Source organism: Gregarina niphandrodes (genome assembly GCF_000223845.1).
Source record: "Gregarina niphandrodes unplaced genomic scaffold scaffold00003, whole genome shotgun sequence".
NCBI classification, from domain to species: Eukaryota; Apicomplexa; class Conoidasida; order Eugregarinorida; family Gregarinidae; genus Gregarina; species Gregarina niphandrodes.
This window is the reverse complement of record NW_011646045.1, coordinates 20,036-47,405: the sequence shown is the minus strand read 5'-3', so window position 1 is coordinate 47,405 and position 27,370 is coordinate 20,036. Positions and strand designations below refer to the sequence as shown.

The window sequence follows — 27,370 nt, the reverse complement described above, 5'->3', positions numbered from 1 at the left end:
TGATAGCTTCCATAGTATCAGTATTTCGGATCAGTGTCGCATATACGACTACCCTACCATGGAACAGGCGGCTGCAGTCATAAAAGCGAACGATGCACAGGTTGTGTTCCTCGTGCCACAGACCGAAGCTGCTGCTGTAGAGAAATGGAAGCTCTTCAATGAGCAGTACTTGGGTCAGCCTACGTCCTTCCTGCAATTCATTTCAAGCGACTCTAGCAATATCGTGGAAGTTATTCTGCAAGCGGTATCAGAGGTGTCGAACTATATTTGCTTCGGCACTACTACGCCTGCTCCTGTTACCACTGCTGGTTCTACTGAGACGACCCCGGCTCCTACTACCACGACCCCGGCTCCTACTACCACGACCCCGGCTCCTACTACCACGACCCCGGCTCCTACTACCACGACCCCGGCGCCTACTACCACGACCCCGGCGCCTACTACAACGACCCCGGCTCCTACTACAACGACCCCGGCTCCTGCTACAACGACCCCGGCTCCTGCTACCACGACCCCGGCTCCTACTACAACTCCTCCGTCAGAATGCGAGTGTGACGGGCAGAATGAATGTGCCTGTGTGCCGGCCCTTGTTGTGAAGGTAAACAACAGGCCGAAGAAGCTCAGCATCGATTATGAAAAATAGATAGTTAGTCTTTTTTTTTAATTTTAGAAAAGTATGGAGAAAGCTGAATTGTGCTTTTGACTGTTTTCGGTTCACGGTCTGTTTCAGCTGGTTCTCGTACGCGCGCGGTTCATTGACGGTGAGGGCTGGACGGGGCGCCAGGTTGTACACACCACAAAAAAATAATATATAACTCTACCGAAGGCGACCCGGTCGCATGCCCCGACGGCTCTGGCGGGAAGGCAGCGGGTGGGTGTGGTGATGTGGTGAGAATGGTTGGCCCGGAAGGATGTGTTGTCGGCTGTCAAGAAACATTTGTGGAAAACGAAATCGGCCAATTTGGGTTGGGTTCGCGTGACTCCCAAGTGAGGGGGTCGTAGTCTCTGTGGGCTGGGTCTGAGGCTGGGTTCGTAGAATGGTGGCCGTGGCAGGCCCACCTGCGAGAGTAGGTAGTCTGCTCCCCAAGGAAGTATTCTGCTCACCAGTGGTAGTTCGCTTAGCCACGGTAGTCATTGTGTGGGCTGTGTCTTCGAGACGTGGCTGTCGTCAGCCGGCCAGCGGGCGTTGTCATCGGCTGAGCAGCGGGCGTGATAGTCCACTCACTGCACACTAGCGACGGAGGTAGTCTGCACACTAGCGGCGGAGGTAGTCTGCACACTGGCGGGCGTGGTCGTCTACTGACGACAGGCAGAGTGACGATTCGGTCCGTTGGCATGTCGTCTGACGCAGCTGCAGAATTCCGCCTCCGGGAGATCCGCCCTTCATTGACAGGCAGTTGTCGTTTTAATTCGAGCAGGCAAATCTCACTGGCCGTAACTGGGACTCGGAACTGTCGCTCTTCTCAACGTGGCAAAAATGACATCCTCCTTTTTTGGAGTACTTCCTCTGAGAAATGCTCTGCTGAATTTAGAGGCATGCCAGAGCAGATGTTTCGTTGTAGGATTTAAGGACGTGTGGTGTGTGCTCATGTTGTCTGAGACAAAACCAGTCTCAGACCGGTGTCGAACAGGCAGGTACTCAACGGGCAAACAAATCCTCGTTACACACGATATGCCTGATGCTTGCGATATGCTGGTAGATTTGCCTGATGCCTGCGACCTATGCAACATGACAACAGAGCTCGTACCCTCGGTGCGTTCTTTGTAAGATTTCTTTTTTCGGAAACGGTGATGATGGGCAGGCGAGGATTGTTGCTGCTTGGACTCTGTGGTGGGTCGATCCTGCGAACTCGTCCGCTCATCGGCCACCTATTCGAAACTCGCCCTTTCTGCGAAGTGATTAACTTACATCCAAGTGATCCGTTCTCAGTATTTCACGAACAGCTTACGACTGTGCGAGGTGTGAACTCGGAGGGTCCATGGGAAGCCTTGACTCACCTGGATAATGAGCACCACATATGGTACATGGGCCGTGCTCGCTACCAGGACGATTACCGGCTGCTATGGGCCGCCGAAGCGAACACAGAGGATGGTAGACCTGTAATTGTCGCAAATACATTCCGAAAAACAGACGACAGCGCAGACCGGCCTGCCATGATGGCCCCTACAACCGCGATGCCTCAAAAACATGGTCCATACCTGTTGTTTATCGAAGAGTAAACGAACACTCCAACTGACCACATCCTGACGTTTCATAGATGCGTGTGTCGTTCACAGATGCGTGTGTCGTTCACAGATGCGTGTGTTGTTCACAGATGCGTGTGTCGTTCACAGATGCGTGTGTCGTTCACAGATGCGTGTGTTGTTCACAGATGCGTGTGTTGGTGGATGGACACATACCTGAATAAATTGAACAGTACCTTTTCTTCTGCAGTGACATTTTACGGATGAATGGTGGCTGGCCCTTGTCCCGATTAATTGGTGAAAGTATTATGGCTGTTACAGGGTATGACTTTCAGACATTAATGACAGACATCGACGAAAAGAGAGATAAAGACGATACAAGTGTTCCTGCAAAGTTTTGTCGTAAGGCTGCACTGAAGAGCAATGAGGAGTATGAAGAGGACGTACGACCGTTTTTGGATTTGTTCATGGAAGGAATATCTGCAACCGTGACGAATGTTGTGAAGATGTACAATGAGGGTTGGCGACATTGCACTTTGACGTGGGATAGCGTGATTGTAATGAACCCGCAGGAGTTTGTAGTAATTCCGGATGATCTACAAGCAGGCGAGCCAGACGAGGCGCAACGGGAAGATGGTGTTCCGGTCGGGGAAGATCCGTTGCCTGATTCGATGGGTCGTGGACGACGGCTGTCTGAAGAAGAAGATGGGGCGAAGTCCGCCGTGAGGGTGGGTCGATTGAAGCCTTTTGCGGAGCATATGGATATAAAGTTACGGTTTACTCATCACGCTGTTCGATCGAGAGACGCATGTCGGAACGTGTTGGAAAAAAATATCAGAGAAATAAAAGAGGAGGCACAGATGCATCGGATATCATTTGAACGTTCATCAATACCGGACAAGACATTACGCTACCACCACATTGACAGTCGGAGCGTTATTCAGGAAGCGGATTTATTCGCGGAGTTATTTTTGCTACACACAGTATCATTCAACCTTGAGCCACACAAGATCCCGACTATCCGTAAAATGAAGTTGTTCCGGGCATTCAACAAATACACGTTAGGTACCTACTCAGGTCGGGAGATCAATATGAGGGAATTGATTGACTGGTACCAAATCTCACAAGGGATATTAAGGGACCCTAGCGCCATAAGTTTTCCAGAAGATATACTTAAGAATGATCCTTGGAGACGGAACGGGTATGAGTCTACCGATTTGATAGAGAAGGTAACGGGTTTTACGCCAAGATTAGATTGGGATCAAAGCATGATCCGTCATGAATTTACAGTGCCATCCGAATTTAGTGCTTCGTATTATTGGAGGGTACTGCAATCATACCGCGAGCTGTTAGACCCGGTGCTACAGGTTGATTATAGTGACTACTCCTACGTGTATGGAGGACACAATTTGATTGTGTTCGGAAACATTACTAACCACAGTGGCGTTGAAGGTGATGATGAAAAGGACCGGCACCCGAGCGCATTTGTGGACTACTGCACCAACGAAAAAGTGCCCGCGGGCACTCGGCTGGTAATGAAGGTGCCTATTGCCAATCCGAGGTATGCCAAAACGTGCTACAACTCGATGGTGCGCGCTGACATTGCCAAACACAGGAAGTGCTTCCCAGGACTTGAGGACTTAATTGTGCATCACTACAAGCCACCAAAAAGCCTCCGTAACTATCCCCTAAGCTTTGAAGAAGCACTCGAAGGCTTCAACGCTCGCGAACTGTTCGATGTTGTCACCCAGGAACTCCTTAAAGACAAACATAAATCTTTAACTGGGTTCAGGAAACTCCTGATCGACGTCCTTCAATCGGCCAAAACATTCTGGGATAGGGGCTACCTGCACCAAGACATGACCCTGGTCAATCTGATGCTCTATCCAGAACAAGCTGCACGAGATTGCTACATCGATGAATTAAATTGCGAGGCGGTAAACTTGCGATGGATTGACTATGCATACCTCGTCAAACTCTCATCCGCCCGACAGCAGAAGCCAATACAAGACACTACGACCATCAGCGTCGATCTCATGACTGTCGTGGATCGACTCAACAGTGTGCACAACTTCAACATCGCAAAAGACGAAGTCAAGTTTATTCACAAGTACGAGCACACACAACACACTTCCCTACGTGCATAGCCCCTATGTACGTACTCCCCAAGTACAAACTCTTCACGTAATCACTGCACTTCAGGGCGCTGAAGAATATGAAGGGTTCAAATATCAGCGTGATTGGAAAGGTAGATACCTTAGTGGCCAAGCTGGAAAAGAAGCAGTGAGCAAAGAGAACAATGAGATAGAAAAGTGCTGTCGTTGCGAGGGGGTAGGGGAGGGGAGGGTCGCTTCTGTTGACAAAGAGTTACTGATTTTTTGTCACGTGCGCGTGCAGTTCAAGGGCTGCCATAACAATCGCGTCGCCAAGTTGGTCGGCCGCCTGGTGTGCTGAATAGGCGTCGCACGCCTCCGCAAGTTCGCGCTCGGTGGCGACGTCAGCGTCGCCTCTTGTGGAGAGCGTAAAGATTTTCTTGACCAGGGGCTGTGCGGCATGACGGTCGTCGTAAACAACATCGAAGAGGACAGACGGCCATGTCATCCCAATCAGGTCAACTCGCCATCGACCCGGAATGTGTCTGTGTATGGCTGGAGCATCGGCCATGTTGCCCTGTTGTTGTTGGGCTTTGAGTGACTCAAGTAGGTCGTTCTGGAGCAGGTCCAATTTTTCGGTGGGCGTGCTTTGCTGGAACCAGGACGTGAGTACGTGGCAGTACATGTTCTGGTCGTCGAAGCCGATGGCGACGGTGAGTATGGCGCGAAGCTGCTCTGTGTTGAGGCCGCCAGCGTCCCTCACATCCAAGTAGGGAAGCGGTCCACTGTACCAAGACACTCGCGCGCTTTCCAGAGTTCCCGTAATTTCCGGATTTGCCTGAATCTCGCCGACCATGGTGGCTGCACTGCCTTCGTTGATGACGCACACGGCGAGGGCAGCCGGTGCGCGGTAAGAGACCGTAAAGGTGTCCAGGCTCGAGATGGGCAAAGTCAGCTTCGCCAGCGCCAAGAGTCGCATCCGCGTTGTGGTCTCGGTCTCCGGCAGCAGGACGATTTCAAGACTGGAATGGTCCGCAGCCAAGAGTGCCACTGCTCCTTCAGAGGCATAGGATACTCGGGTGCAGTAATGCCGAAACATCGGGCGCACCCAGCGACCCAGCAGCAGCGCTCGGGCTACATCTATGACCCACAGCGTCTGTTCCTCCCCCCTTCGGTCTCCCCCGCAATCCCTGTCCGCGCATGCCCCGTCTGCGGAGGAGGTGGTGACGATGGCTATACAATACCGCTGTAACTCGTCGGTCCAAATGCTGGAAACGGCTGTCAGCTTCGCCCCAGGCTCGTTCTTCAGCAAGGGTATAGAACGGGAGGAACTCTGCCGCTTGTTGCGGATAACTAGCATCTCGGCAGACACGTCCACATCCAGCACCTCGGAGGGCTGCAAGTTCTGCAATCGCCGGCTCACGAGCTGCAACAAACACCCAGTGGTCCCTTCCGGCGCCCGCTGCTGTGCAGAACACCGTCGACTACGGTCTACATTCACCGTGAAGCTCTTTCGCTTAACCACATGTTCATCCTGCACAATGCTACGCCGACCGGGACCCGGACCAAAGTCCTGCACAGGGCTGCGTGGACTCTCATACGGCAGTGACCCCTGCAAAGACGGCTCTCCTCCAAGGGACTGACGACGCACCTCCTCCCGCCTCGCCTCTCGGACCGGCTTCTTCGTCTCCGATGCCACAACTTCTCTACCCGGCGAAATAACCAACACACCGCCGTTGGCCGCCGTGCGGCCCATGACAACCTTCTCTTTGTCTCCGGCTTCAACGACCTTCGCCCGAGGAACGCCATACCTACAACAAATGTTCGTGGCTGCTTGTGTTCCGCGCGGCAGCTGCCTTGTGTTGCAAGCACAAGCCGAGCGAGATTCCGGCTTTCGAGATTCCGGCTTTCGAGATTCAGGCTGCAAATCATCATCCCCAGCTATAACGCTGTATTTAATTCGGTCGTGCTACGCTAAGTTCCGCCAAGCTTCGGCTAGCTCGACTTCTGGAGTCCAGGCTATGCTGTCGTTCAGTCTACGCTGTCGTTCATGCTATTTTACCGTTTGGGTTCTTACGTTATTCCGTCGAATGTGCTACTTGCAAACCAGTCGCCTATTTGCGCAAGGGCAACTTTCGGGTTCGGGTCGTATTTGAATGAGTTCTTGAGCAAACCCAGAGCTTCCGAGGATTGCCTTCTTAAGTTCAGGACGGCTGGTGGCAAGACATCCATTAAAAATTCATGTAACCCTTTGCCCAGGGTTTGTCCCGAGAGGTTTACCCCGAGAGGATTTGCCGCTGATTTGTTGCGAGCCAACACACGCGTGTGCTGGAATTTTCGTGGGCGGTTAATTTATTAGCTAAGTCGGGTAAACGCTTTTCACTTGGTACAGCTCGCTAGAAAACGTACATGACAAACTTTGTTCACAAACCGTCTCTTTCCCTGCCTTTATCATTGCCACCGCCCGCCCAGGTTGCGGAAGAAGAGGAAGGTGCCGTGGTCGAGGAAGGCGCGTTGGCCGAGGAAGAGGGGGCCTTGCCGGAAGACGGGGCTTTGCCACAGGAGTTCGACCTTCCCGAGCCGCCCACGACGGCAGCAGGAGGAGTTCCATCAGGAGTTCCCTCATTAGGAATTCATCCTTCAGGAGTGCCTCAGTTGGGAATGTCTCCGTCGGGAGTGCATTCTTCGGCGGCTGGAATGCATTCTTCGTCGGGAATGTATTCATCGGCGGCTGGAATGCATTCCTCGGCGGCTGGAATGCATTCATCGACGACGGGAATGTATTCTTCGACGGCGGGAATGCATTCTTCGTCGGGATGCATCCCCGGAATGCTTCCCACAGGAATCCACCCGCCAGGGCTGTTTCCTACGGGACTCCACCCGCCTGGGATGCTTCCAGCGGGCATGATTCCCCCGCCGCGGCTGCACGCTCCAAGTTTCACGCGGCCGGCTGAGCTGTCCGGTCCCCGGGACACCCTGGCTTTAACTAAGGAGCTCTTCAGCCAGGTCGCAGTGCCACCCGACGATGAGTATTACAGGGGCGGGCTCAGGAACGCGTTTGAGACCTTAAGTGAGTACTCACGCTCCTTCGGGGTCACAGGCCCAGACTTCCTGCGGCATATGTTCGCCGAAATGATCTTAGGCCGAGAGAAGACCATCCAACTGAAGCAAATAAGCTTCCGTGACCATAGGCGACCCGGCCATCAATCAGCCAAACGACGTCGACCCACCATCCCACCCGATAACGACATGCCCTCCACAGTCGTACCGCTCCCTGCCACGGTCCCTACCACAGTCATCACATGGCCTGGTACCGCCGACCTTAGCGACATAACCAGTGACGAGGATCTTTAAAAAATCTCACATGTCTGTCAGACTCGAAGCACTTAAAGGTAAATTCTTTTGAGCCCCCCACACCAAATGCCAAACCCGATCCGACCATCTCCATCACTTGTCGTGTCATCTCCATCGTCTCCTGTTCACATTCGTGCGCGCTGCACACACACAAATCGTTCGTGTAATTAATGTCATTGTAGAAGAAAATGAGCATCTGAGGATCGCTGTGGTGGAGTTACAGAATAACTTGGCAGACTTGGAGGGCTACTACAACAACTTGTCTGCAAAATACACAGCCCTGCATCTGCGCGAGGAACAGTACCGCGTGGCACTCCGGCGGCGCTGCGAGCTTCTGATTGAGGCCCGTCGGAAGTTTCGAGACCTCGCCTCTGGGCGGGTCTCCTACAGGAAGGCCTTGCGCATCTCCCGGGCAACCACTCCCGAGTCGAATTCTCCCACCCGATCCGCCAGTCGGCAGTCACTCCTTTGTTCAGAGGCAAACCAAGTCACAGACCCGACGACCGAGCGCCCGGCTGCCAACCACTTATCCCCCCGCCATACCCTCGCCCGGGATGTTCCCGCACACATTGTTGTAACATGTGGTTTATTTGAAAGCAACATGGACGACCCCGTCGCCGAAAAGGACGTTTCCCTGCAGGCAGAGGTAACCCGGCAGGAAGAGGTAACCCGGCAGGAAGAGGTAACCCGGCAGGCAGAGGTAACCCGGCAGGCAGAGGTAACCCGGCAGGAAGAGGTAACCCGGCAGGAGGAGGTGTGCACTGGGGCGTTAATCATCAACAGTACTCTAGTGGAGTCGCGAGGGTCGTCCCGAGAGTCGGAGCCAGCCGTTTCGGAGTGTTCATTGCCGTCGGTGCCGAGTTCAAGCGGTGCCTGGGCAGTTATCGCGCGACCTCCAAGTTCCGTAGTTCAAGTCAAGAGGTTGAAAGTTGGCGCCGGTTTCAAGAGCTGCTGGAGCCCGGACTGCCGGTCTCTGCTGAGGACAGCAGATTATCGGACACGCGCCGGCTCCCTGCTGTCCAGCGGCTGCTCGTCTCTGTCTCACGGGTGTTTTCCTGTCCCACGGAAATACTCCCACCAGTTGTCCTCCTGGGCATCCGACTCAAAGCCTCTTGCCTCCCGAGAGGTAGGCTCTGACATGGAGTTGGAATGGCTTCCGAGGGGTTCTTCCTCCCGAGACACGCTCCACTGGTCTTCTCGAGGAGCTGGCCACTGGTCACCTGCCAGAGAGTCGGACGACAGAGAGTCGGACGACAGAAGGTCGGACGATAGAAGGTCGGACGACAGAAGGTCGGACGATAGAAGGTCGGACGATAGAAGGTCGGACGATAGAAGGTCGGACGACAGAAGGTCGGACGATAGAAGGTCGGACGATAGAGGGTATGACGACAGAGGACCTGACAACAAAGGACCTGACGTGGGAGGCACCGATCACAGAGAATCCAACGGCGGAGGATCGCGTCTCTCAGACTACTCGACCGGCTTACTGGCGGTAGAACACTTGAGCTTAAGGGAACATATGTCGAAGGAGGAACGACGAGGGGAGTTTGTTGGGAAAAGAGGGAGGGCAAGAACTACGTCCTCGATTCTCTTCTCACCTATTTACGAACCGGCGCCGGGATCTTGCCGAAGACGAGACTACCGGGCGCCTGACTACCGTCGTAGAAACTTGTCTGAAATTGCAAGCACCCATTACGGATCATATAGACCTTCGCCCCGAGATCCTTCTTGTCCGCGAGGGCCGCACTTATCCTCGGGAAGCACGCCTACAATAGGTGGTGCTCAGTCTTCGGACGAAGATCTCTTGATTGTGAAAACGCGAGCGCAAACGGATGCTGATCTGCCACACAAGGTCACTTGGCCTATCGTAGCGGCACTCGACGGGTGCGGCGTACCCCCTGAGCTACCGTCCGTGGATGGTGAAGGAGACGATTTAATCGCTCAGGACGATAAGGACTCAGTCCTCCAGGGCAGGCAGGACTCAGTCCCCCAATACCAGGAGGATCTAGTGACCCAGGGAGGTGACGAGGGCGATGGTGGAGTCCCGGGAGGCGAGGAGGATTTGGGCCATTTGAATAGCGATCCTGAAACGGACAACAGCATCAAGACCAACAACGCGCCGACGATCTTAATCGGTCTGGTTACCACGGGGGAAGTTACGGGTTGCGAGAGGTGTGCGGATCCTACCAATACTTTTTTGTCTCCTGATTCTATTGCGAACAGTAGTGGCGGTTCTACAACTCGGTGTGGAATTTCAGATGAGGGAGTACTCCTGGCGAGGGATGGGGTTTGCGACCATCTGGTTGACGGGGCTATCTACGAGTGCTTGATGCATGCCAATGCTCAGTCTGCTAACAAAGCTCCTGTCTTGGGCGGTGAGAGCAACGGTGAGACCACCTGTAGCGTAGGAGCGGAACCGAGTGGCCACGGGTCGAATGGGCAGGAGCTTCTCGCAAATAGCACTGCCCCTAATGGGACTGCCCCTAATGGGATTGCCCCTAATGGGATTGCCCCTAATGGGATTGCCCCTAATGGGATTGCCCCTCATGGGATTGCCCCTAATGGGACTGCCTCTAATGGGATTACCCCCAGTGAGATTGCGCCTCAGGAGTATACCCGCATGAAGTCTTTCCACAAGGAGCCTATCTCTGACGAGTATGCCCTTAAGGTGTCTACACCTCCTGCCAAGGAGTCTTCCTACATGGGGTCTGCCCGAACAGATTCCACCCACAAAGGCTCTACCGATATACTACAGCCAATCCACGTAGAGTCATGCGACAATATCCTCGATTCACGAATTGGGGATGGGCGAAGTAACATGGAGGGAAGTCACGACGAGGACGAACAATCTTTGAAGGCGAAAAAAACATTGGTTCGATCTGTAGCTTCAAATGTGTTTGGGACGGAGCCGACCCGCGGCGTCTTCAAGACTGTGGTCGACGGAGCGGTAATGGGTAGGATATCGCACGATGACGGGGACAACGATGATTCTGACGCGTCTCCTTCAAGCCCGACGTTTCGTAAAAACGTCGGTGGCTTCTTATCCCCGTCTGCTCAGTCAACCGCGCGAGCGTCTCATGCACCGTATGGATGCCGTGGCTACATTTCAAGCAAGCCGATGCAGCACGAAACATGGGTTCACCCAGGTTGGGCTGATGAGGGGTTGTCGTCTGCTAAAGGATTGCAGGACGCAGGCTTGGGGTCCCCGGGGGCCCTGGAAACTCATGTGGGTGCCCTCTATTATTTGAAGAATGGTTCGCACAGTCCTTTGCAGAATTGCGCGCAGAATTGTGAACCGAGTTGTGCGCACAGCTATTTGGGGCCGGTGCACGGGCACGGTGAAGGAGCACGGATAGAGGGGTGTCCGCCGGAATTTCCACAGCAGGAAGTTTCAGTGGTAAATCGTAGGCCGAAGAAGCGTCCGCTTGTCGGCACTGCGGCGTCTGAGAAGGAGTTCCCGTCCTACGGGGGGACTTGGTCCAATGCGCCGCAAATGGAGGCGTGCTCTCCTGGGCCGTCTACGGCTCGATCAACGACCTGGTCAACGACAACCTCCCCCAGGGAATACGAGCGGCCATTAACATCAGCCGCACTCCCACAAGGAACCTATTTGTCACCCCCAACTGCCTATGCTGCGCAGAGTCACAGAGCTCTGCCTCTTTTCTCGTTCTCTCAGACAACCAGCGAACTCGTCCCTGGCGGTGAGGCGCAACGGAAGTCCACAGCGCAGAGCGTGCATCTAGTTCGTTCAAGGAGCAAGATGTGCCCCCCCGATGGCACGCACTCACGGCTGCAAACTGAACCGATAGGAAGACTGTCCAGCAGCCCCGACCCAGACGCCCGATTCCTTCGAGATGCTTCGTTTGTTCGTGATGCTTCGTTTGTTCGGAATGCTTCTACCGACCAAGCAGCATCCATTCGAAGGGTGGACCTTGGTAGCCCGTTTGCCAGTCCTCAGATACGCTGGGAGGCAGATACGCTTGCTCCTCTTCGACCCCTGGCCTCTCCGCATTTCGACTTGCGATTCGCTCCAGCATGCTCTATGGTGAACACCACCCCGTGCGGTCAAAAACGAGAGTCCTTCAGACCGGAGTCGCTTCGGCCGGAGCCCCACAGACCTGAACCCTTCAGGCCGGAACCCGGAAGGCCGGAGCAATTTCTCCACGCAAAGCCTGTCAGAGCGTCTCCGCTCTTTCCGGCGAGATGGGAAGTCGACTGTCAAGATCTTATGCGCTCGCCCCTTTCTCCGCCTTCGAACCGGTATGCTCTTTTGCAACCCCGTTCGCCGATTGCTCGTGTGCAACCAACCACACAACAATGTCCTAATCCCATAGGTAGGTTATACCCTCACCTCACCGCTTCCCGGGTAAGACACTCCCCAAACGGTTATCCCGCCAACCCTTGCCAGTCAAGCCTGCCAATCAAGCCTTGCCAATCAAACCTTGCCAATCAAGCCTTAAACGGCCATAAGAGTAAGTGCTGACTTACTGTGGTTTTAGGATCTCAGAGGATGATGCGGCGCCCCGGAGCGGTGTCGCGAGGAGGCATGGTTTCTGGCGTGATGGAGTACGCTCTTTCTTTCACAGGCTCACGGCCGGCAACTCAACGTCCTCAAGCATATATGACTCAAGAATATTCGATGCGGGAGTGTTCCACCATTTACATGTCATCGGAGCATCTGTCGGCTGCTAGGATAGTTGACTGGGCAGGCGAGCGCCTGCTAGACCGGTTCAGTGTCGCGAACCGGCTCCGGAATACTGCCATTGAAACCCACTACCCACGGAAGCCGAGTAGATGGCTCGCAACGATGCATCTGGGAGAGTCTGTGCATCTGGGAGAGTCTGTGCATCTGGGAGAGTCTGTGCATTAGCCTGCCAAGCGCCAATCGATGAACCGTTTACCTACCACCCGTTAAACATCATCCAACCAAGCAACCATGAGCTGGTCGTTAACCAGTCACCATTAGCCCATCATTCGTTGTGTGGTCGGTAACTTACGGCTGTTAACGGTATGCCTGTTAGCCGCTCATCCAACCATTAGCCACTCACATTAAGTTGATCCGCGTGCCGTTCACAGTGTTGAGGGTGCAGGTGCAGTGAAAGAATATGATCCCATCGCAGTCGGTGCGAGGGTCGCGCCGGTTTACTGGATACCCGGCAGCCAACATGTTGCAGTGGGCGGTGCTGGTAGCCACGATAGTTTTTATCCTGGGGTCTTTGACACATTGCGCCAGTTTGTTTGGTCGAGGTGCATTCGGCACACTTGTGTGGACCGAGGGCACGGCGGGTACCGAGGCCGTCGCCGCCGCCAGCCTGCAGCAGATGGCCAGCGCGGCTGCTCCGGTAGCGCAGTCCCCGTCGGCGACCCCAGCAGCCGCGTCGCCGCCGCAGGCGCCGAGTGCGGCGACAGCCTCTCAAGGTGCAGCCCCGTCTCCCCAGGCGGCGGCTGCCGCTCTGCAGGCAGCAGCCGTGGCTCCCCAGACGGGAGCTGCGGCTCCGCAGGCGGGAGTTGCGAGTCCCCAAACGGGAGCTGCGGCTCCGCAGACTCAGACAGCCGCTGCTGCAGCAGCAGCTCCAGCTGCGCAGGCTGCCGCACCTTCACAGGCTACCACCAATCAATCAGCTCCGAAGGCAGCACAGGCTGCGTCTCCAAGCGAGACTGCCGCCACTGAAGCTGCCACGACCAGTGCGGATTCCGAGCTGACAGGAGGCCCCGAGGATATGAAACCATTGCCAGACAAGGCGTACGCAATGCTGGAGTTCAACATGATATCCAGTCGCCTCCTATTCGACTGCACGAAGCCTCAAGAGTCCGTTAACGTAGAGCACTGCAAAACGGTCAAGAAGCTATTCGAGAACCATCCCGTGTACCTTGAGTAAGACATGATAACCTCAATATTCTCATTCTCTCTCAGACTCACAAAGAAGACCGACTGGCCGACGGACACCAAACTACCCCATATGGGCTGGGTGCAGATAGCATTCTTCCTAGCCCACTTGTTACTAATAACGTCAATTGCATTCCTTGTAAGCCCCCTAGCCCCTACCTGCCTGAGCCTTGGTTTTAACTTCCTGACCGACACGTTTCCCACACACTTTAGGCTTCCCCATTCCTCGCGTTGTCTAGCAACACTAAGCGACTCATTGGTTCCACTTTGTTTGACAGCGCCGCAACAGTCGCTGGCTTATCTGTTGGGTATCAGCGGTGGCTTTCCAACCGGCTACCGAATATAGTGGAAAAGGTGCTGAGCGACAAGGCGCCAACCAAAAATGTGGTAGTCACTAAAACACCGAGTCCCACGGTATGGATAATGGCGGTGGCTTGTGCCCTTTGGACCTTGGGCGCCATACTAGTCGCCGCCGAGTGGATCATCAGCCGTGAAACCACTCCCCGTGTTGCTGGTCCAACCAATGAAGAATTCAATGATATTGAAGCGGATGAAGAAATCTCGCTCCTCCTGCCGCCACCAACTTCGTCCTAGTCCAGCCAACCGCGTCGGGCGTCCACTCAACCAACACTCTCGTTCAACCAGTTTTTTTCCATTCATCTTGAACTTTTGTTTAATCGATGCTACGTGCGCGCAAGTAGCGTGCGCGCAAGTAGCGTACGCGCAAGCCGACCTCACATAGTCCTGATAACATACCTCAACGTACTTCAGATGGCAACCAACCTCAGATGACAGATGGCAACCAACCTCAGATGACAGCTAGATTACAAGGATAAAATAGGTCCGTTCGAAAAGTAAATAGATAGCTGACTGACTAACTGACTGACACTCTAACCAGCGCTGTATCTGCTAAACCAGCCAGGAACGGCTGTATATTTGGGCTGCGGTTTTATCCACCAAAATAGTTGCTGTTGTTGGGTTATCGGCAGTGATGGTGGTTGACGTGATGGGATAGGTGTCGGATGAAGCACTCGCGTTGGACGAATCACTTGCTGCGTAGTCGCTGGATGACGAGGCGGTGGCACTTCCCGCTCCGCTGGCTCCCCCTCCCCCGGTGACGGCGGTTCCACTCGACATATCTTGCCGTCCGACGCCAGCAGAGACCTCGTCTATCTCGAAGCCGGAACCGTAGTTATCTTGGTTGCTCGCGTCACCTGTCCCCGAGCCATTCCAGAGTTCCGAAATCGTTGGAACACCCTGCGAGCCACCGTTTGAGACGCCTTGTGAGGAGGCGCCTTGTGAGGAGGCACTGGCTTGTGAGAAGGCACTGGCTTGTCCATTATACGCAGACTGCGACGAGTCGGATGCGGAGCCGGCATTGGCAGCGTTTAGGTGTTGGCAAGCCCAGTCCTTGGACTTGGTGTCAAGCAGCCGTTTGTTGGGATCCACATCTGGTCCTATTTCGTGGGCATGCAACCTAGACGATTTAGTTGCCGCCAATTCCTCGTACTCCTCCACCTTCCCCGTCAGTCCATCCACTGATCGCCGGTGCAAAGTTACCCAAAACCATGGCTTGATTAATTTGCATGGGATTTTTATGTTGCTTGTCATTGCACCATGCTCCAAACTGACCTAAGCATTTCATGTAGACCTCCCCCCACCTTCAGGTCATGACGGGTGGTCGCAGGTCATGGCGGACGTGCTTCCCGGCTGCCGGGAACAACAACAAGCCCCTAACCCCAAGACGTGCTTCACAACATCAGTCTGTTCACAACATTCGACCACTCACAACATCCGACTGTTCTGCAGGCCCGATGAATACGCAAGGTGTCAAGTTGTACTCCCTAATGGTCCCCCCACTCTGCCGACGACTAACGTACCATCGTCTTTTGTACCTCGTGGTAGGTCTGCTCAAGCTCTGCGCCTCCGCAACCTTAGTTTTTGGGCTGATCACCGGGTCCTACCCCAAGGCCGTGTTCGCTATAACTACTGCAAACGCAGTAAGACAAATGTGGGGTTGGTTGGAATAGATTGGCACCATGAATGAATGAATACGAATAGATGCTCTATAGTGTTTGTTAGGAATATCAGCGATATTCGATATCTCTGTTTACACGGCGACTCCCTTGGTGGTTCCGTTAAAGGCGGAAGCGCTGGTATCTGTTGTCCACTATTCGTGGTTCCACACAGCGTTTAGTTACCGCCACCGGTTGAGTGTATTGTTCAATAGACTATTGGTTCTTATAATGGGACCTATAGCCATAACTGGTGCTGCACCGCAGGGTGCCAATTGGACTACGGCAAATGTTGGGGCGATGGATCTGGGGGAGATGGTCTACATTGTACAGCTGGCAGGCGTGGCGGTGGCTGGTCTTCCGCTGCTGTTGTGGTGTTCAAAAGGCTTTGCTCTCTGGAGCTTGTCCGCGGCCATCCGGATGGCCGTTGGCTTGGCCATCTCAAATATAGGCATACGGTGTCACAGCCAAAAGTTCTTTCTCTCAAGCGGAAAAGATCCGGATTTCGCCTCCCTGCCTTTCTCCCTCCGCGAGCAAACACGGCAATTATTCAACATCTACATTATCAACGCTCTCACAGCCGGACTACTGGCCTATGCGGGATATATCACCGCGCTCATCGCTGCCTGGACCCGTTCGAAGAAATGGGTCACCCGAGACGTGTATGTTAACGTGCTTGCCACCATTGTAAGCTCCACACAGGTTTAGCACTCGGCACTTAGCACTCACCACACCATGCGGAATACCACACCAGGAAAAGTCACTACCAGGAACAAAATGTTGCTCTTAGATCCTCGTGGGAAGCTTCGTGTCGAGTTTTCTCCAGAAACGGATTCGGAGAATGTTCTGCGACTACAAGGAGATTTTTAGCAATAGCCCTGGGTATCCTGCAGAGTCGCCCTTTGCACAACATATCTGTATGGCAATACGGTTCGATCCCAGAATGAACGGGCAGCACTGGCTCACGTTCATACTCACCGTCTTCTGCGTATTGCACGTCGCCTTCGGGTCCGTGGTCCTCCTCAAACCCGCCTGGCAGTTCCAGGAGTGGGCTGTGGCGGAAGGACTGCTGCTCGCGTCGTTGAGGAAACAACACCAGGCTTAGCTTAGCTTAGCTAGAATGTAACTGGTTTCGAGCGTGTGTAGGAGTGCAACCGTAAGCTGCAACTACCAGGTCACAAGAGCATAACCCTCATAAGAGCATAACCCTCATAAGAGCATAACCACTTAGACCATTACTTGTTAAGAAGGACTTATTGGGAAGAAGGACTTATTGGGAACAAATTAGCAACACGGTAGGAGTGCTAGGAAGGATGTACCAAAAAGGGTCAATATTCGTTTGCTGTGGAAATAACGTTTCGAGTTTAGTCCGCTTGTCTACATCGTGGCAAGGTTCTCGAGGAAGTGGACAAAGACCTTCATGCCGCCCATGAAGGTGTCCACATCGAGCTTCTCGTTCTGGCTGTGGGCGCCGTCGTCCGAGCGGCCCATGGGTATAAGACAGAGGTCCTTGCCGGTCAGTGCGGAGAGCGTGAGCGTGATGGGGATGCTACCTCCTTCGCGAGTATAGTCGGGTGCTACGCCCCAGACCTGCTCAACGGCCTGGTGGGCTGCCTTGAATACATGGCTAGTTGGATCTACGTAGAACCAGGTACCGGCGTCCAGAGGGGTGACCGTGATTTTATTCGCGGTTTTGCGTTCTTTGGCGAGTTGTTGGACATACTCTACGGTCTTCTGGTCGACATATTGGCAGGTCTGGTTGGGCACAACTCGGATGGAGAATTTACCGATGACCTTGCGCGGAATGACGGTTTTGAAACCGGGTTCACTGAAGGCGCCCTCGATGCCGTGGATGGTCAATGTGGGGTGGCGCCAGCGGGCCATAAGGAGGTCCTTAACGTTTTCGTGGCGGAGGCCCTTGACGCCGATCTGGTCCTGGAAGTCCTTGAGGTTGAAGCAGAGGTTGTCATACATCTTTTCTTCCTCAGGCGTCACAGGCGCTACTTGGTCGTAGACACCGGGAATTAGCATGCGGTCATCCTCACCCTTCAGCTTGTTCAGGACGTAGAGCAAGTCGTCCAACGGCTGATACACGGCACCGCTAAATACACCCGAATGCAGGTCTACCGCGGGACCTTCCACTGCCACTTCGTACGAGTTCACTCCGCGCAAGCCATAGCTCAAGCATGGCTTCTCGGTCGTCAGCCAGTAGTTGTCGGACACCACGCAATAGTCCACCTGCTCCCACCAGCTCGGGTTCTCCTTCTTGTGCCGCGCTACGGTTGTGTCGAAACCCACCGAGCCCGATTCTTCCATGCCCTCCAGTACTAACTTCACGTTCACAGGGAAGGCCTTCTTCGCTGCCGCATATTGCGCAAACACGTACAACCACCCCACCAGCGGTCCCTTGTCGTCCGTGCTGCCCCGGCCACGTAACTGCTTACCCAAGCGAGTCAGCTGCCACGGGTCCGTATCCCAACCGTCACTCTGCTCTGCAGGCTGTACGTCGTAATGTGCGTAGATCAACACCGTCTTCTTGCTCCCGTCGAACCTAGCCATGTCCGCAAACACCAGTGGAGGGTACTTAGCCATCGACCCGTCCGGGAACGTCTGCGTCTCCTCAATCTCCTCAAACCGAACATTCGCTTCAGGATGACTCTTCAACAACTGACCCTTGATCCATGTAGCCATCTCCCGCACCTTCTCACGCGTCCCGTACTGACATGAGACAGACTTTATTGCCACCGCCTCCGCCAGCAAAGCCACCGCCTGCTCCTCACTGTTCTCAATCGCCCCTATGACCGCCTCCTTTGTCATACCACCCGTCCAAAATTTCTCTCCATAATTCCACCTGTCTTCCGCACACGCGCCCACACACAAGGTCCGGAACCCCATAAGGCCCGGAACCCCGGTCCCCGCTGTCTAGAGCCCCTGGTAACGAGCTCCTTCCCGCAGCCGGGCTCCTGGCCCACACTGCCCCGAACTATATTGGCTCACGCACGCTGACCAGGTGGACAAAGACGACCGGGCGGACGAAGACGAAGACGACCAGGTGGACGAAGACAACGAGGTCGACGAAGATTATTCAGCGAGCCCGGGGAGTTATCAAAACAAGGTTGCGGAGATTGGGCATCAAGTCGGCGGAGGTTTCCGAGCAGAGAGAGAAGTGTGAAACTTGAATTTGCCATGAGCGCTCTTCATATGTTGCTGCCAGGCACTTTGTCTCGCCTCCGCCTCCTCTTCCTGCTTCCGTCGTTTCTGATCTCTTTTTATCACTTCCAGCTGTTTCCTTTTCGACTCCCGAACGCTGGCTGGGTCCCCCGGCTTCACTACAATAGACGCCGGGATTTTGTACCCTGCAGGGGTCGTGATGATTTTCTTGGACGGTTCTTTGGCCCTATGCCCGGAAGTCTTTTTACCCGTCGTCGCTGGACGGGGACGAATCTGAAAAAATGGCGTGTGCCGCTGGTGTATTCGCCCGGTTCTACCTTAACCCTGCTACCTTAACCCTGTGAAGAACTTCAGACGCGAAGTTGGAACCCGGGTGTAGTGACATAACACGTGAGACAAAAGAGCCAGTGAAGGTAACATAGAATAGGGGGTAACATAGAATAGGGGGTAACATAGGACCGGAGTGATACTCTATCTAATGGGAGTTCATCTTCTTCATCATAATCTTGATAGTACACTACGACCCGGGAAACACGAATCTTTTTTATGGTACAGTCGTACCAGACTCCGTCGTTATACAAAGCCTGCATTTCAGATCCTTCTTCGAAACTGCTCGGGTCGCACTGGTTAATGAGGCGGACTTTCGCAACGTCTAGTTCCTTTACTGTACCAGCGTCGTCGAGCAATCGAACGAGAATGGTCTTAGGCATTCCCGAGTCTGCGTCGAGTTCTCCAAGACTACTTATTGTACCGTGTTTAAAGTCAGAAGAAATAACACAGGTCCGTCCAATGAGTCCCTTGGCTTTATTCGTCATCTCATCGCCTTTGAGCGTTTCTTCCCTAGCACCGCTGGGGGCATTTTCTCTAGCAAAATCCCCCTTCGTGGGATCTTGGCTGGCGGCAGCCTTGCTTATGCCACCAGCACTCTCCGTATAATACCGAATCACTTCCTCCAGGTCCCGTTTCACGCTCAGTAGTTCCTCATTCGTAGGGTCGTCCTGCAAGACCTCTTGTATTGCCTCGAGGTTGGCGTGGAATTCCGCTAGCTTCTCAGCCTCCATTTACCAGGGAAAAATATTGCAAGTAGAGCATTTCCTAAACACAACTAAGTTTGGAACTTTAACTAAAAATTTGGCCTTCCCGCCAGCTAAAATTTAGATAACCAATCTGTACACAACCTCGACCCAGTTATAACTCGCTCTCATTCGCCCGTTTTTGTGGGCGTGAGGTTCCTTATGAGGTAGCGCTCGTAAGATCAAGATCAACGTCCTTTGACATTATCGTCGCAGCGGTATGGGAGTGTTATCTTTGGGAGATAAATCGATTGGCTCGATCCGATGTTCGATTTGTATTTCGTCGTTCAAAGCTGTCTCTCTCACCTCCAAGCTTTCCGGGTCGATCTTCCGCCGTACTTTAATAACGGGTTCGTCATTGACGGCATGTAGGGTGTTACTGGACACCGGGACGGCCTGTGCCATGGCACCCCAGGTGCCAAGTACGACTGGAAGTAGTATCAGGCCGTGGCTGATTCCCAGAAGGACCACTAGAGTCATCATTTTGAAGAATATTCGCAGAATGTAGCTAGTGCTGAAGCCAAGCATAACGATCCCCAGAAAGTTGCTCATAGCTCCATGGAACAGGGGGGTACCGACGAGAACCATGGCCTCTGCAACCCGCACGTCTCGAGAAGGTCCCACGGCGTTTACGAAAGCGTAACACAAGTGCGCGGAATAGTCTACAGCAAACCCAATGGAAATGACGAGAATGACCATACTAATCATATTCAATGGTACATCCCAGAAGGACATATAGCCTATGACCGCAACGTCGATAAGGAACATGATAATGATGACCACCAGGCCAGAACTAAGATCTGGAATCAGCATCAAGGTCACAACCAACAGCGCCATACTCGCAGTCGTTAAGGAAGATATGACGGACTTTTGTATAGTAATATCACTCTCATAGAATACCAGCAGATAGTTGTAGAAATGGGGATCTAAAGGATACGTTGTGTTTGTGATGGGCAGTTGACGAAATTCTTCTTCGTAAGCACGGAGCTGAAGCATCCAGCCAGCCCGTTCCTGTGAACCTGTGGTCCCCATGGGCAATAGTTGTTGTCTGAATGTCATCATGGTTTCTCCCTTCCAGACGAAATCAAGCTCGAATTGTTTGTACGCTGAGTCAGGATCGGAGATTGCTCTCTGGAGAGCCCGATTAAACTCTGTCTTATTATTGCTCATTAAGCTGGGTTTTAATGCTGCATCATCAGCCATTCTTGTCAACGGATCATTAAGCAAAAAGTTGCCTGGGTCATCGTTAACCACGTTCACAAATCTCCTCAGTGTTTCAATGACTCTTGATTCGTGCCAAGGGATATCGTCGCCGACATAGAACATTTCAACAGGCAAATCCACCTCGGATAAGTACTCATTGACCATGTGATCAAACTGCTTAAGATAGCTGTTATCAGGACTAAGATCTTCCATCTCTAATCCTTGCTGTAATTGCGTTAATCCGTAGAAGCTAACCCCTAGGTTACCTGCAAACAAAATTAGAACCAGAAGTTTGACCCACGGTTTCAACAAGTAATGACAGTAATGTTTCATGAAGAAGGTTCTCCACGTCTTTCCAACGTTATGGGGGGGTTCCATCCTGTATACGTCGGCTTTCAACTTTGGATGCAGATCGAATCGGTCTAATATCAATGGCCGCGGCATGAACTTAATGTAGGACTCTTCCCTATCAATCATTCTTGCGTTACCCCTAAGTGCTACACCACTTGCCGGGAGAGCGTCAGTAAGTGCTTCATTAGCTGATGAGAAAAGTTGATCGTCTTTTTTGACGTCTGGTGCGTGCCAATAATTTCCACGCTTTGAGAAGTCTATCCACCACTTATGCACTTTATTCATCCATTGGAATCGATGTTCGGTAATGACAATAGGATCTTTTAGCTCCATAAGGAATTCACTATCATCTTTGACACCTTCTTCCACGAGAACACTGACAACCTGATAAGTAGAAATTGAGTCAAATATATTGTAACGCTTCTTTCGGTCAAGGGCATCTTGATCACTGGACAAACCCCCACCACAAATGCAAGCCATTTGGGCTTCTTCTTTTTGAGCCTCTATGCATACGACAGCAAAGAACAAAGTGAGCTCATAAATGAGACTAAATAGTAACCCGAATAATGTGAATATACAGAAGGTCTTGATGCTTAAATATTGTGTCTGTGTGCCAATGGCGAAGGCAATAACATTGGTAACAGTGGTCATCACCACAGATACTCCGCAGCCACGTAGGGTCACCGCACAACGGTCACGAGGAGTATCTTCACCGTAAGCCAACGCGTAACTGCCGATCACAACAAAGATGTCATCTGCTCCCACACCCATGACGATAAATGGACACACTAACGCTGTCGGCGTAAACACTGTACCCCACAAGGCTGGCACACCGAGCCCGGCATATAAACCCAACAAGCATGACAGAGAACCACACAGCGACGATAGAGCTTTAGATCTGTATTGGTCAAGGTTGAAATTAATGATTGCCGCGTAGGTAACAAGTAAAATGAAAGTGTAAACTACGAAAATGACGTCGTCCGATTCTGCAGTGGACTTTGATAACTCATCATCGCGTGTGCGGAACGCCATAGCGCCTATATGCAGAGGCCCATAGTATTCATTCTGTTGAAATACGTTGTAGAGATTCCACTCCCACGCCAATTCCCGAGCGGTAAATTCGGGTTTGTCCCATATTTCGTACGTGAATCTCATGGCCTTAACTGAATAAATACATTCAATATTGCTTTCAGCATACCCAGGTTTGTCCGCCAGTTCGGTGTATCGATCAGGACTAAAAATTTGCGATATTAGAGTCGTAGGAACTTGTCGTGTACAATTTTTCTTCTCAAAATCACCAAAGACAAAGTTAGGACAAAATCCCTTGCGAAGACTATTAAATACCAAGCCATCGAACATCCATAGCTCAGGTGCCGACCCTTCGTCCAACATCAATTTCATATCATCTATTCCCATTTCGAATACGCTTTGTATTTTACAGCCGGTTACTGGATCGGGTGCACACATGTCATCGTACCTCAGCCATTTCTTGTCTGGTTCTAAGCCCTCATGACTGGGGTCCTGGAACCATTCTGGGTAGTACATTTCGTTCGCGGGCAGTGCTACGATCTGGCCCGTTGTTGGGTCAGCTCGATTGCCTCGTGCGATGTCATCGACCTGACGAACCCACTCCAACATGTCCCATGTGAGTAGGTTTTGGCCGGGCGGTTCGCTCGTGAGTGCGATAAAGTTCGCCTGGGAAATCACGTCTTGAAAGTAGTGGTCGTGGATTATGCCATCATTACGTGCCTCACTGACAGGCAACGAATACAAATTGTCTGCCCCATCCACCCACTTGGCTATGGGTGGTACAAAACCGATTGCAGGCGGCAACGATAGTAACAGGCTACACACAATTATCTTGTACGGCCGGTCATACACGAATAATGCCCAATCACCGAACACCACGTTCAACTTGTCCACGAACTGTTCCTTAAAGTCCATCACATCGTTGATCTTTTGGATTATTCCCATGCTCTAAATATTCCAACAAAATATATTGCACCACGATGAGCACTACCAACCCCGTCAACCGGACCACTGAGTGGGATGACCTTCAAGTTAGCAAACCCCACTACCCTGCACATGTCCCCAAACCGACCTGGGTTTATGCATCAGAACCCACTTCTCTTAGATAAAATACGGAAATTATGCTCCTCTGGAAAGGGAGGTTAAGGCGGAAGAGATCTCCTTGAAGGCCCAAGAAGCTATAGCCAACGTAGACCCTTTAGCGGGCAAGAATCTGGACCAGCTGGATGAATTAGAGGACGATATAGATGAGGACGTTCTCGAAACCTATCGACGACGACGATTAGAGGAGCTAAAGGCAGCTAAAGCCAAAGAGAAGTTTGGAGACGTCTACAATGTGTCCATGGACAACTATGTCGATGAGGTAACACTGGCTAGCAAACAAGCCACGGTCATTCTTCACTTGTACGACGACTCTTTGGAAGAATGCGTTCTCATGAACCGCGCCCTGGAACAGCTCAGCAAAACGCACCGAGATGTCAAATTTTGCAGAGGTCTCGCCTCTCGAATCATCAAAAACTACCACCAAAAACCCGGGTCACTTCCCACTCTCCTTATATACAAGGATTCCAAGTGCGTCAACCAAGTCATGGGCATCTCCATGTTCTGTGACAAAGTCGTGGACCTGCAACCACAACTAGTAGAATTCGTGCTCGGCAGACAACTCAAACTCTTCCATACCGAAACGGAAGACCCACGAAATGCAAAAGCAACACGGCTTCGAAAATACCTCACCAAAGACAGCGACGAAAGCGACCAGGAAGTTGGCGCGGACGCGCTTCACACAGGAGCTTATGATAAAACATATGCTGACCTCGACCTAGACCGAATAATGAATGTTGTACGGAAATAGATGGCCAACTGCCGGGATCAAAAATCGAGTTATTGCCGGCAAGCTCGAAATACAATTTTTGCTGAATGCAGCTTGGCACACCGGGTACGCCAGGGCCCCGCCACACGTCTACCGCGTGCAAATGCGAGGATAATTAGGCCATCTCAGCAAGCAAGCACGATAATTCATGAATAAACCTCATAAGTAAAGTCCTATCTAACTAAGCAAAACATTTTCATTAAGTCCGGCCTGGGTGCTAGTGCCCAGGTTCGAATGGATTCTCCTCATTCGGCTTCATATTAGCAAAAGTATGGTTCACATCTCGGTGGTGCGATTCATCTGCTCGTATAGCGAATATCATGTCCGTGAAAGAGGCGTCATTCTTCAAGCTCCAATATTGCCTGGCAAGCAGGGGAGCCTTCATGGATGCCAACTCTGGCTGATGACCTGCCTCGAGCTCCTCCAGCAGATGTGTATATGTTTTGACCGCCTCTTCCTCTAGATAACCAACAAATCGGTGAGCCAGTCTGGGAGACACCAAGTACATGCCAGTGTAGAGTGGAAGGAAGAACAGCTGCCCAGCAATTACAAATGTTCTAAACACCCGTCCAGGATTTTTGATCATGAGCGCTGACATCAAGTGCATCCTCTCATTTTCCGCTTCTTCTAACAGCGTATGGATCCAGCCGTAATCTCTTTCCATACGTCTTAGACTCCTCAAATGCCGGAATGCCGCGCCCACCAATCCAGGCACGCCAGCAATCGTCTCAAGAAGCACTACCCGATTAATCCAACCCTGAGCAGATAACGGGCCAAATGCATAACCTGTACACACGTCAAACACGCCGCGAATTGACCTGAGAAGATACAGGGCAGCCCGATCAGATACTCCTCGCGGTCTGAAATGAGTCTTTCTACAAAAACGAAGCTTGGGCTTTAGATTCAACTCTTACTGGACAGCATGCACCTCTTCATCATTCCAGATTGGATGCGGTTGAGTATAACGCGTCTCGCTCACCCTACATTAATATACCTAAGCTGTAATGCGGCTGCTCACCAATTTTTCTCGTATTCCTCAGATTCCGCTAGCAGCGACGGGGAGGCTGTTGCGTTGCTCTTGGCATTAAAATGCTTGGGCTGTCCCTGCTCCTTCTTGAACACAACGGTTCTTCTCTGCTCCGTAAATTGGGGAAGTCTTCTTGTCTGCGCTGCGGTGCTCGGCATCCGGAAATCCGTCCATAAAATGCGATCTGGGCGTAGAGGAGATTTGCTGATAGCCCTGACATTGAGGGGCCTTAATGCAGCTCTGCTGACTAGCTGATTAATCAACGCCATTGCGTTTGCAAACACGCGCGCGAGATCGCAAAATAAAAGCTTCAGAAAATCTAGAAAGGAACACTGGCTTTATTCCGGTTCCGGCAGGCCCAAGATGATCTCATTTGGCAGTTGATTCCCGGCGGCTATTTAATTTCGAATCTATTGGGATATGGGTACCGAGGTGGCCCCTTCGGTAGCCTCGGTGATTCTGGCTTTGATTTTGGTAGGATTTATCGTGGTAGTATGGTATTCAGGATATGTGAGCAAGGCTGAAATCATTAAGCCCACTGGAAACCTCGTATCGGCATTCAATAGTCAAAGATGGTGGTCACTTGCCTGCTCTTTCTTTGCAGCGGCATTTGGGGCATCGGCGTTAGTTGCGAATCCGGAGGCAGGTGCGACAGGAGGATGGCTGCAAGTATTTTGTTATGGCATTGCTAACGGCATGCCGTATTTCCTGCTGTCAACGCTGGGTCCAAGAATGCAGTCTTTCTTCAAAACTCAGAACTTCACTGTTGCGGATTTTGTGAGGAAGCGCTATGGAATGCCGATGTATGTGCCGACCGTTATACTCTCTCTCTTCTTCCTTTTCATCTGGCTCACAGCCGAGCTGACATCAATCGGTAAGCTTCCTTCCTGGAACAGGACAATACCGTGGATTTGCAGTGGTCTTTAACACCGAGCCTACCATATGTTTTGTTATACCTGCCCATATTTCTTTCTGTAGCCGATAGCTTTAGTTTGTTGTCCCCTGGATTCTATACGCCTGCCGCTGTCGTCTGTGTCGGTTTCGGAGTTGCGATGTACGCGTTGTTTGCGGGATTCAAAGGTAGTTTGTTGACAGATAGGATTCAAGCTGTAATGGCTTTGCTGTGTACCTTTGCTCTGATAACAGCGGTGGCGTGTTACGTGAAGCCATCAAAGCAGGCCTGGTCCGAGGCGTCGTCAGCAACCTCCGTTGGTGAGGGCATCAGTGGGGGTATAGTTCTCATATTGTCTACAACATTGAACCAGTTCTTAGATTTAGGTAGTTGGCAACGAGTCTTTGCATCTGAGGACAAGAAGCAGGCTCGTATTGGGTTGTTTGTAGCAGGTTCAGTGAATTTCCTCTGTCAGGCCCTCATGACCTTTATGGGGATTTATGCCATGGCTGCGGCAGTGGCAGGAGAGATTGCGCTGATGCCCGGTGACGAAGCGCTGGGTTTCTATATATTGCTGAGCAAGATACCTTTAGGTTTTAATGTGATTGCGCTGGTCTGTGTGCTGACCCTCTCGATCTCGACGGTGGACTCAATTGAGAACTCGCTGGCCTCTGCTTTCGCCGAGTTGATGCTTGAGAAGAACGTCAGCCTCAACTGGGCCCGGGGGTTCGCGCTCTTACTCGTTGGACTGGCTGTTGGACTGGCAACGACGCAGCAATCCGTTCTATCGTTGTTTCTTTTCAGCAATATCTTCGCGAGTTGTATAGTACCACCGATATTCCTGGGCTTGTCATACACCATGGCAACCACCACCAGTGCTCTCGGTGGCTTCATCAGCGGCGTCTTGACAATATTTATCATTGGATGGAGCTACCAAAAGTCGTTTGTTGAGGGCTTGAAGTGGCCAATGTTCCCCGAGGGTTTCAACCACTGGGCGACTCTCCTTACATTTATCCTGTGTCCAGTTGTGGCCACCCTAGTCACAATTAGTGTGGCAAAGGCTTGGCCTTCGCAGGATACTCATTCTTTACACTCCACCCTGACTGGACCGGAGGTAGCCTGGACCGCAGACAGTGAAACCGAAATGGAATCACCATACGGAAACACCATATAGACTTTAGCACCAGAGGTAGTTCGTCTCTGATCGGACCCCCAGCAGCT

At 52.3% G+C, this 27,370-nt stretch overlaps 15 protein-coding genes across 15 annotated transcripts; 8 read left to right on the top strand and 7 right to left on the bottom strand.

Moving 5' to 3' along the window:
- Positions 1-58: 58 nt before the first annotated feature.
- On the top strand, positions 59-643 carry GNI_018460 (hypothetical protein; the record flags this gene model as incomplete). The annotated part of the gene is made up of 1 exon (XM_011135908.1): positions 59-643. One exon carries the CDS (start codon positions 59-61, stop codon positions 641-643), a length of 585 nt encoding a protein of 194 aa, XP_011134210.1.
- Positions 644-1,794: 1,151 nt separating this feature from the next.
- Positions 1,795-2,220, top strand: GNI_018450 (hypothetical protein; the record flags this gene model as incomplete). The annotated part of the gene is made up of 1 exon (XM_011135907.1): positions 1,795-2,220. The coding sequence occupies one exon, from the start codon at positions 1,795-1,797 to the stop codon at positions 2,218-2,220; it is 426 nt and encodes a 141-aa protein (XP_011134209.1).
- Positions 2,221-2,492: 272 nt separating this feature from the next.
- GNI_018440 (hypothetical protein) lies at positions 2,493-4,331 on the top strand (the record flags this gene model as incomplete). The annotated part of the gene is made up of 1 exon (XM_011135906.1): positions 2,493-4,331. The coding sequence occupies one exon, from the start codon at positions 2,493-2,495 to the stop codon at positions 4,329-4,331; it is 1,839 nt and encodes a 612-aa protein (XP_011134208.1).
- Positions 4,332-4,551: 220 nt separating this feature from the next.
- On the bottom strand, positions 4,552-6,509 carry GNI_018430 (hypothetical protein; the record flags this gene model as incomplete). The annotated part of the gene is made up of 2 exons (XM_011135905.1): positions 4,552-6,088; positions 6,355-6,509. 2 exons carry the CDS (start codon positions 6,507-6,509, stop codon positions 4,552-4,554), a joined length of 1,692 nt encoding a protein of 563 aa, XP_011134207.1.
- A 419-nt stretch (positions 6,510-6,928) lies between these two features.
- Positions 6,929-7,183, bottom strand: GNI_018420 (hypothetical protein; the record flags this gene model as incomplete). Its single annotated transcript, XM_011135904.1, has 1 exon — positions 6,929-7,183. The coding sequence occupies one exon, from the start codon at positions 7,181-7,183 to the stop codon at positions 6,929-6,931; it is 255 nt and encodes an 84-aa protein (XP_011134206.1).
- Positions 7,184-9,150: 1,967 nt separating this feature from the next.
- Positions 9,151-12,501, top strand: GNI_018410 (hypothetical protein; the record flags this gene model as incomplete). Its single annotated transcript, XM_011135903.1, has 2 exons — positions 9,151-12,103; positions 12,131-12,501. 2 exons carry the CDS (start codon positions 9,151-9,153, stop codon positions 12,499-12,501), a joined length of 3,324 nt encoding a protein of 1,107 aa, XP_011134205.1.
- Positions 12,502-12,736: 235 nt separating this feature from the next.
- Positions 12,737-14,112, top strand: GNI_018400 (putative transmembrane protein; the record flags this gene model as incomplete). The annotated part of the gene is made up of 2 exons (XM_011135902.1): positions 12,737-13,506; positions 13,758-14,112. 2 exons carry the CDS (start codon positions 12,737-12,739, stop codon positions 14,110-14,112), a joined length of 1,125 nt encoding a protein of 374 aa, XP_011134204.1.
- Positions 14,113-14,427: 315 nt separating this feature from the next.
- GNI_018390 (hypothetical protein) lies at positions 14,428-15,129 on the bottom strand (the record flags this gene model as incomplete). The annotated part of the gene is made up of 1 exon (XM_011135901.1): positions 14,428-15,129. The coding sequence occupies one exon, from the start codon at positions 15,127-15,129 to the stop codon at positions 14,428-14,430; it is 702 nt and encodes a 233-aa protein (XP_011134203.1).
- A 635-nt stretch (positions 15,130-15,764) lies between these two features.
- Positions 15,765-16,241, top strand: GNI_018380 (putative transmembrane protein; the record flags this gene model as incomplete). The annotated part of the gene is made up of 1 exon (XM_011135900.1): positions 15,765-16,241. One exon carries the CDS (start codon positions 15,765-15,767, stop codon positions 16,239-16,241), a length of 477 nt encoding a protein of 158 aa, XP_011134202.1.
- A 669-nt stretch (positions 16,242-16,910) lies between these two features.
- GNI_018370 (putative dipeptidase) lies at positions 16,911-18,350 on the bottom strand (the record flags this gene model as incomplete). The annotated part of the gene is made up of 1 exon (XM_011135899.1): positions 16,911-18,350. One exon carries the CDS (start codon positions 18,348-18,350, stop codon positions 16,911-16,913), a length of 1,440 nt encoding a protein of 479 aa, XP_011134201.1.
- Positions 18,351-19,054: 704 nt separating this feature from the next.
- Positions 19,055-19,765, bottom strand: GNI_018360 (hypothetical protein; the record flags this gene model as incomplete). The annotated part of the gene is made up of 1 exon (XM_011135898.1): positions 19,055-19,765. The coding sequence occupies one exon, from the start codon at positions 19,763-19,765 to the stop codon at positions 19,055-19,057; it is 711 nt and encodes a 236-aa protein (XP_011134200.1).
- Positions 19,766-19,981: 216 nt separating this feature from the next.
- On the bottom strand, positions 19,982-23,305 carry GNI_018350 (patched family protein; the record flags this gene model as incomplete). Its single annotated transcript, XM_011135897.1, has 1 exon — positions 19,982-23,305. The coding sequence occupies one exon, from the start codon at positions 23,303-23,305 to the stop codon at positions 19,982-19,984; it is 3,324 nt and encodes a 1,107-aa protein (XP_011134199.1).
- A 35-nt stretch (positions 23,306-23,340) lies between these two features.
- GNI_018340 (phosducin) lies at positions 23,341-24,212 on the top strand (the record flags this gene model as incomplete). Its single annotated transcript, XM_011135896.1, has 2 exons — positions 23,341-23,391; positions 23,466-24,212. The coding sequence occupies 2 exons, from the start codon at positions 23,341-23,343 to the stop codon at positions 24,210-24,212; spliced, it is 798 nt and encodes a 265-aa protein (XP_011134198.1).
- A 235-nt stretch (positions 24,213-24,447) lies between these two features.
- Positions 24,448-25,526, bottom strand: GNI_018330 (alternative oxidase; the record flags this gene model as incomplete). Its single annotated transcript, XM_011135895.1, has 3 exons — positions 24,448-25,105; positions 25,145-25,210; positions 25,249-25,526. The coding sequence occupies 3 exons, from the start codon at positions 25,524-25,526 to the stop codon at positions 24,448-24,450; spliced, it is 1,002 nt and encodes a 333-aa protein (XP_011134197.1).
- Positions 25,527-25,677: 151 nt separating this feature from the next.
- GNI_018320 (putative solute:sodium symporter (SSS) family protein) lies at positions 25,678-27,323 on the top strand (the record flags this gene model as incomplete). The annotated part of the gene is made up of 2 exons (XM_011135894.1): positions 25,678-26,131; positions 26,236-27,323. The coding sequence occupies 2 exons, from the start codon at positions 25,678-25,680 to the stop codon at positions 27,321-27,323; spliced, it is 1,542 nt and encodes a 513-aa protein (XP_011134196.1).
- Between the last annotated feature and the right edge of the window lie 47 nt (positions 27,324-27,370).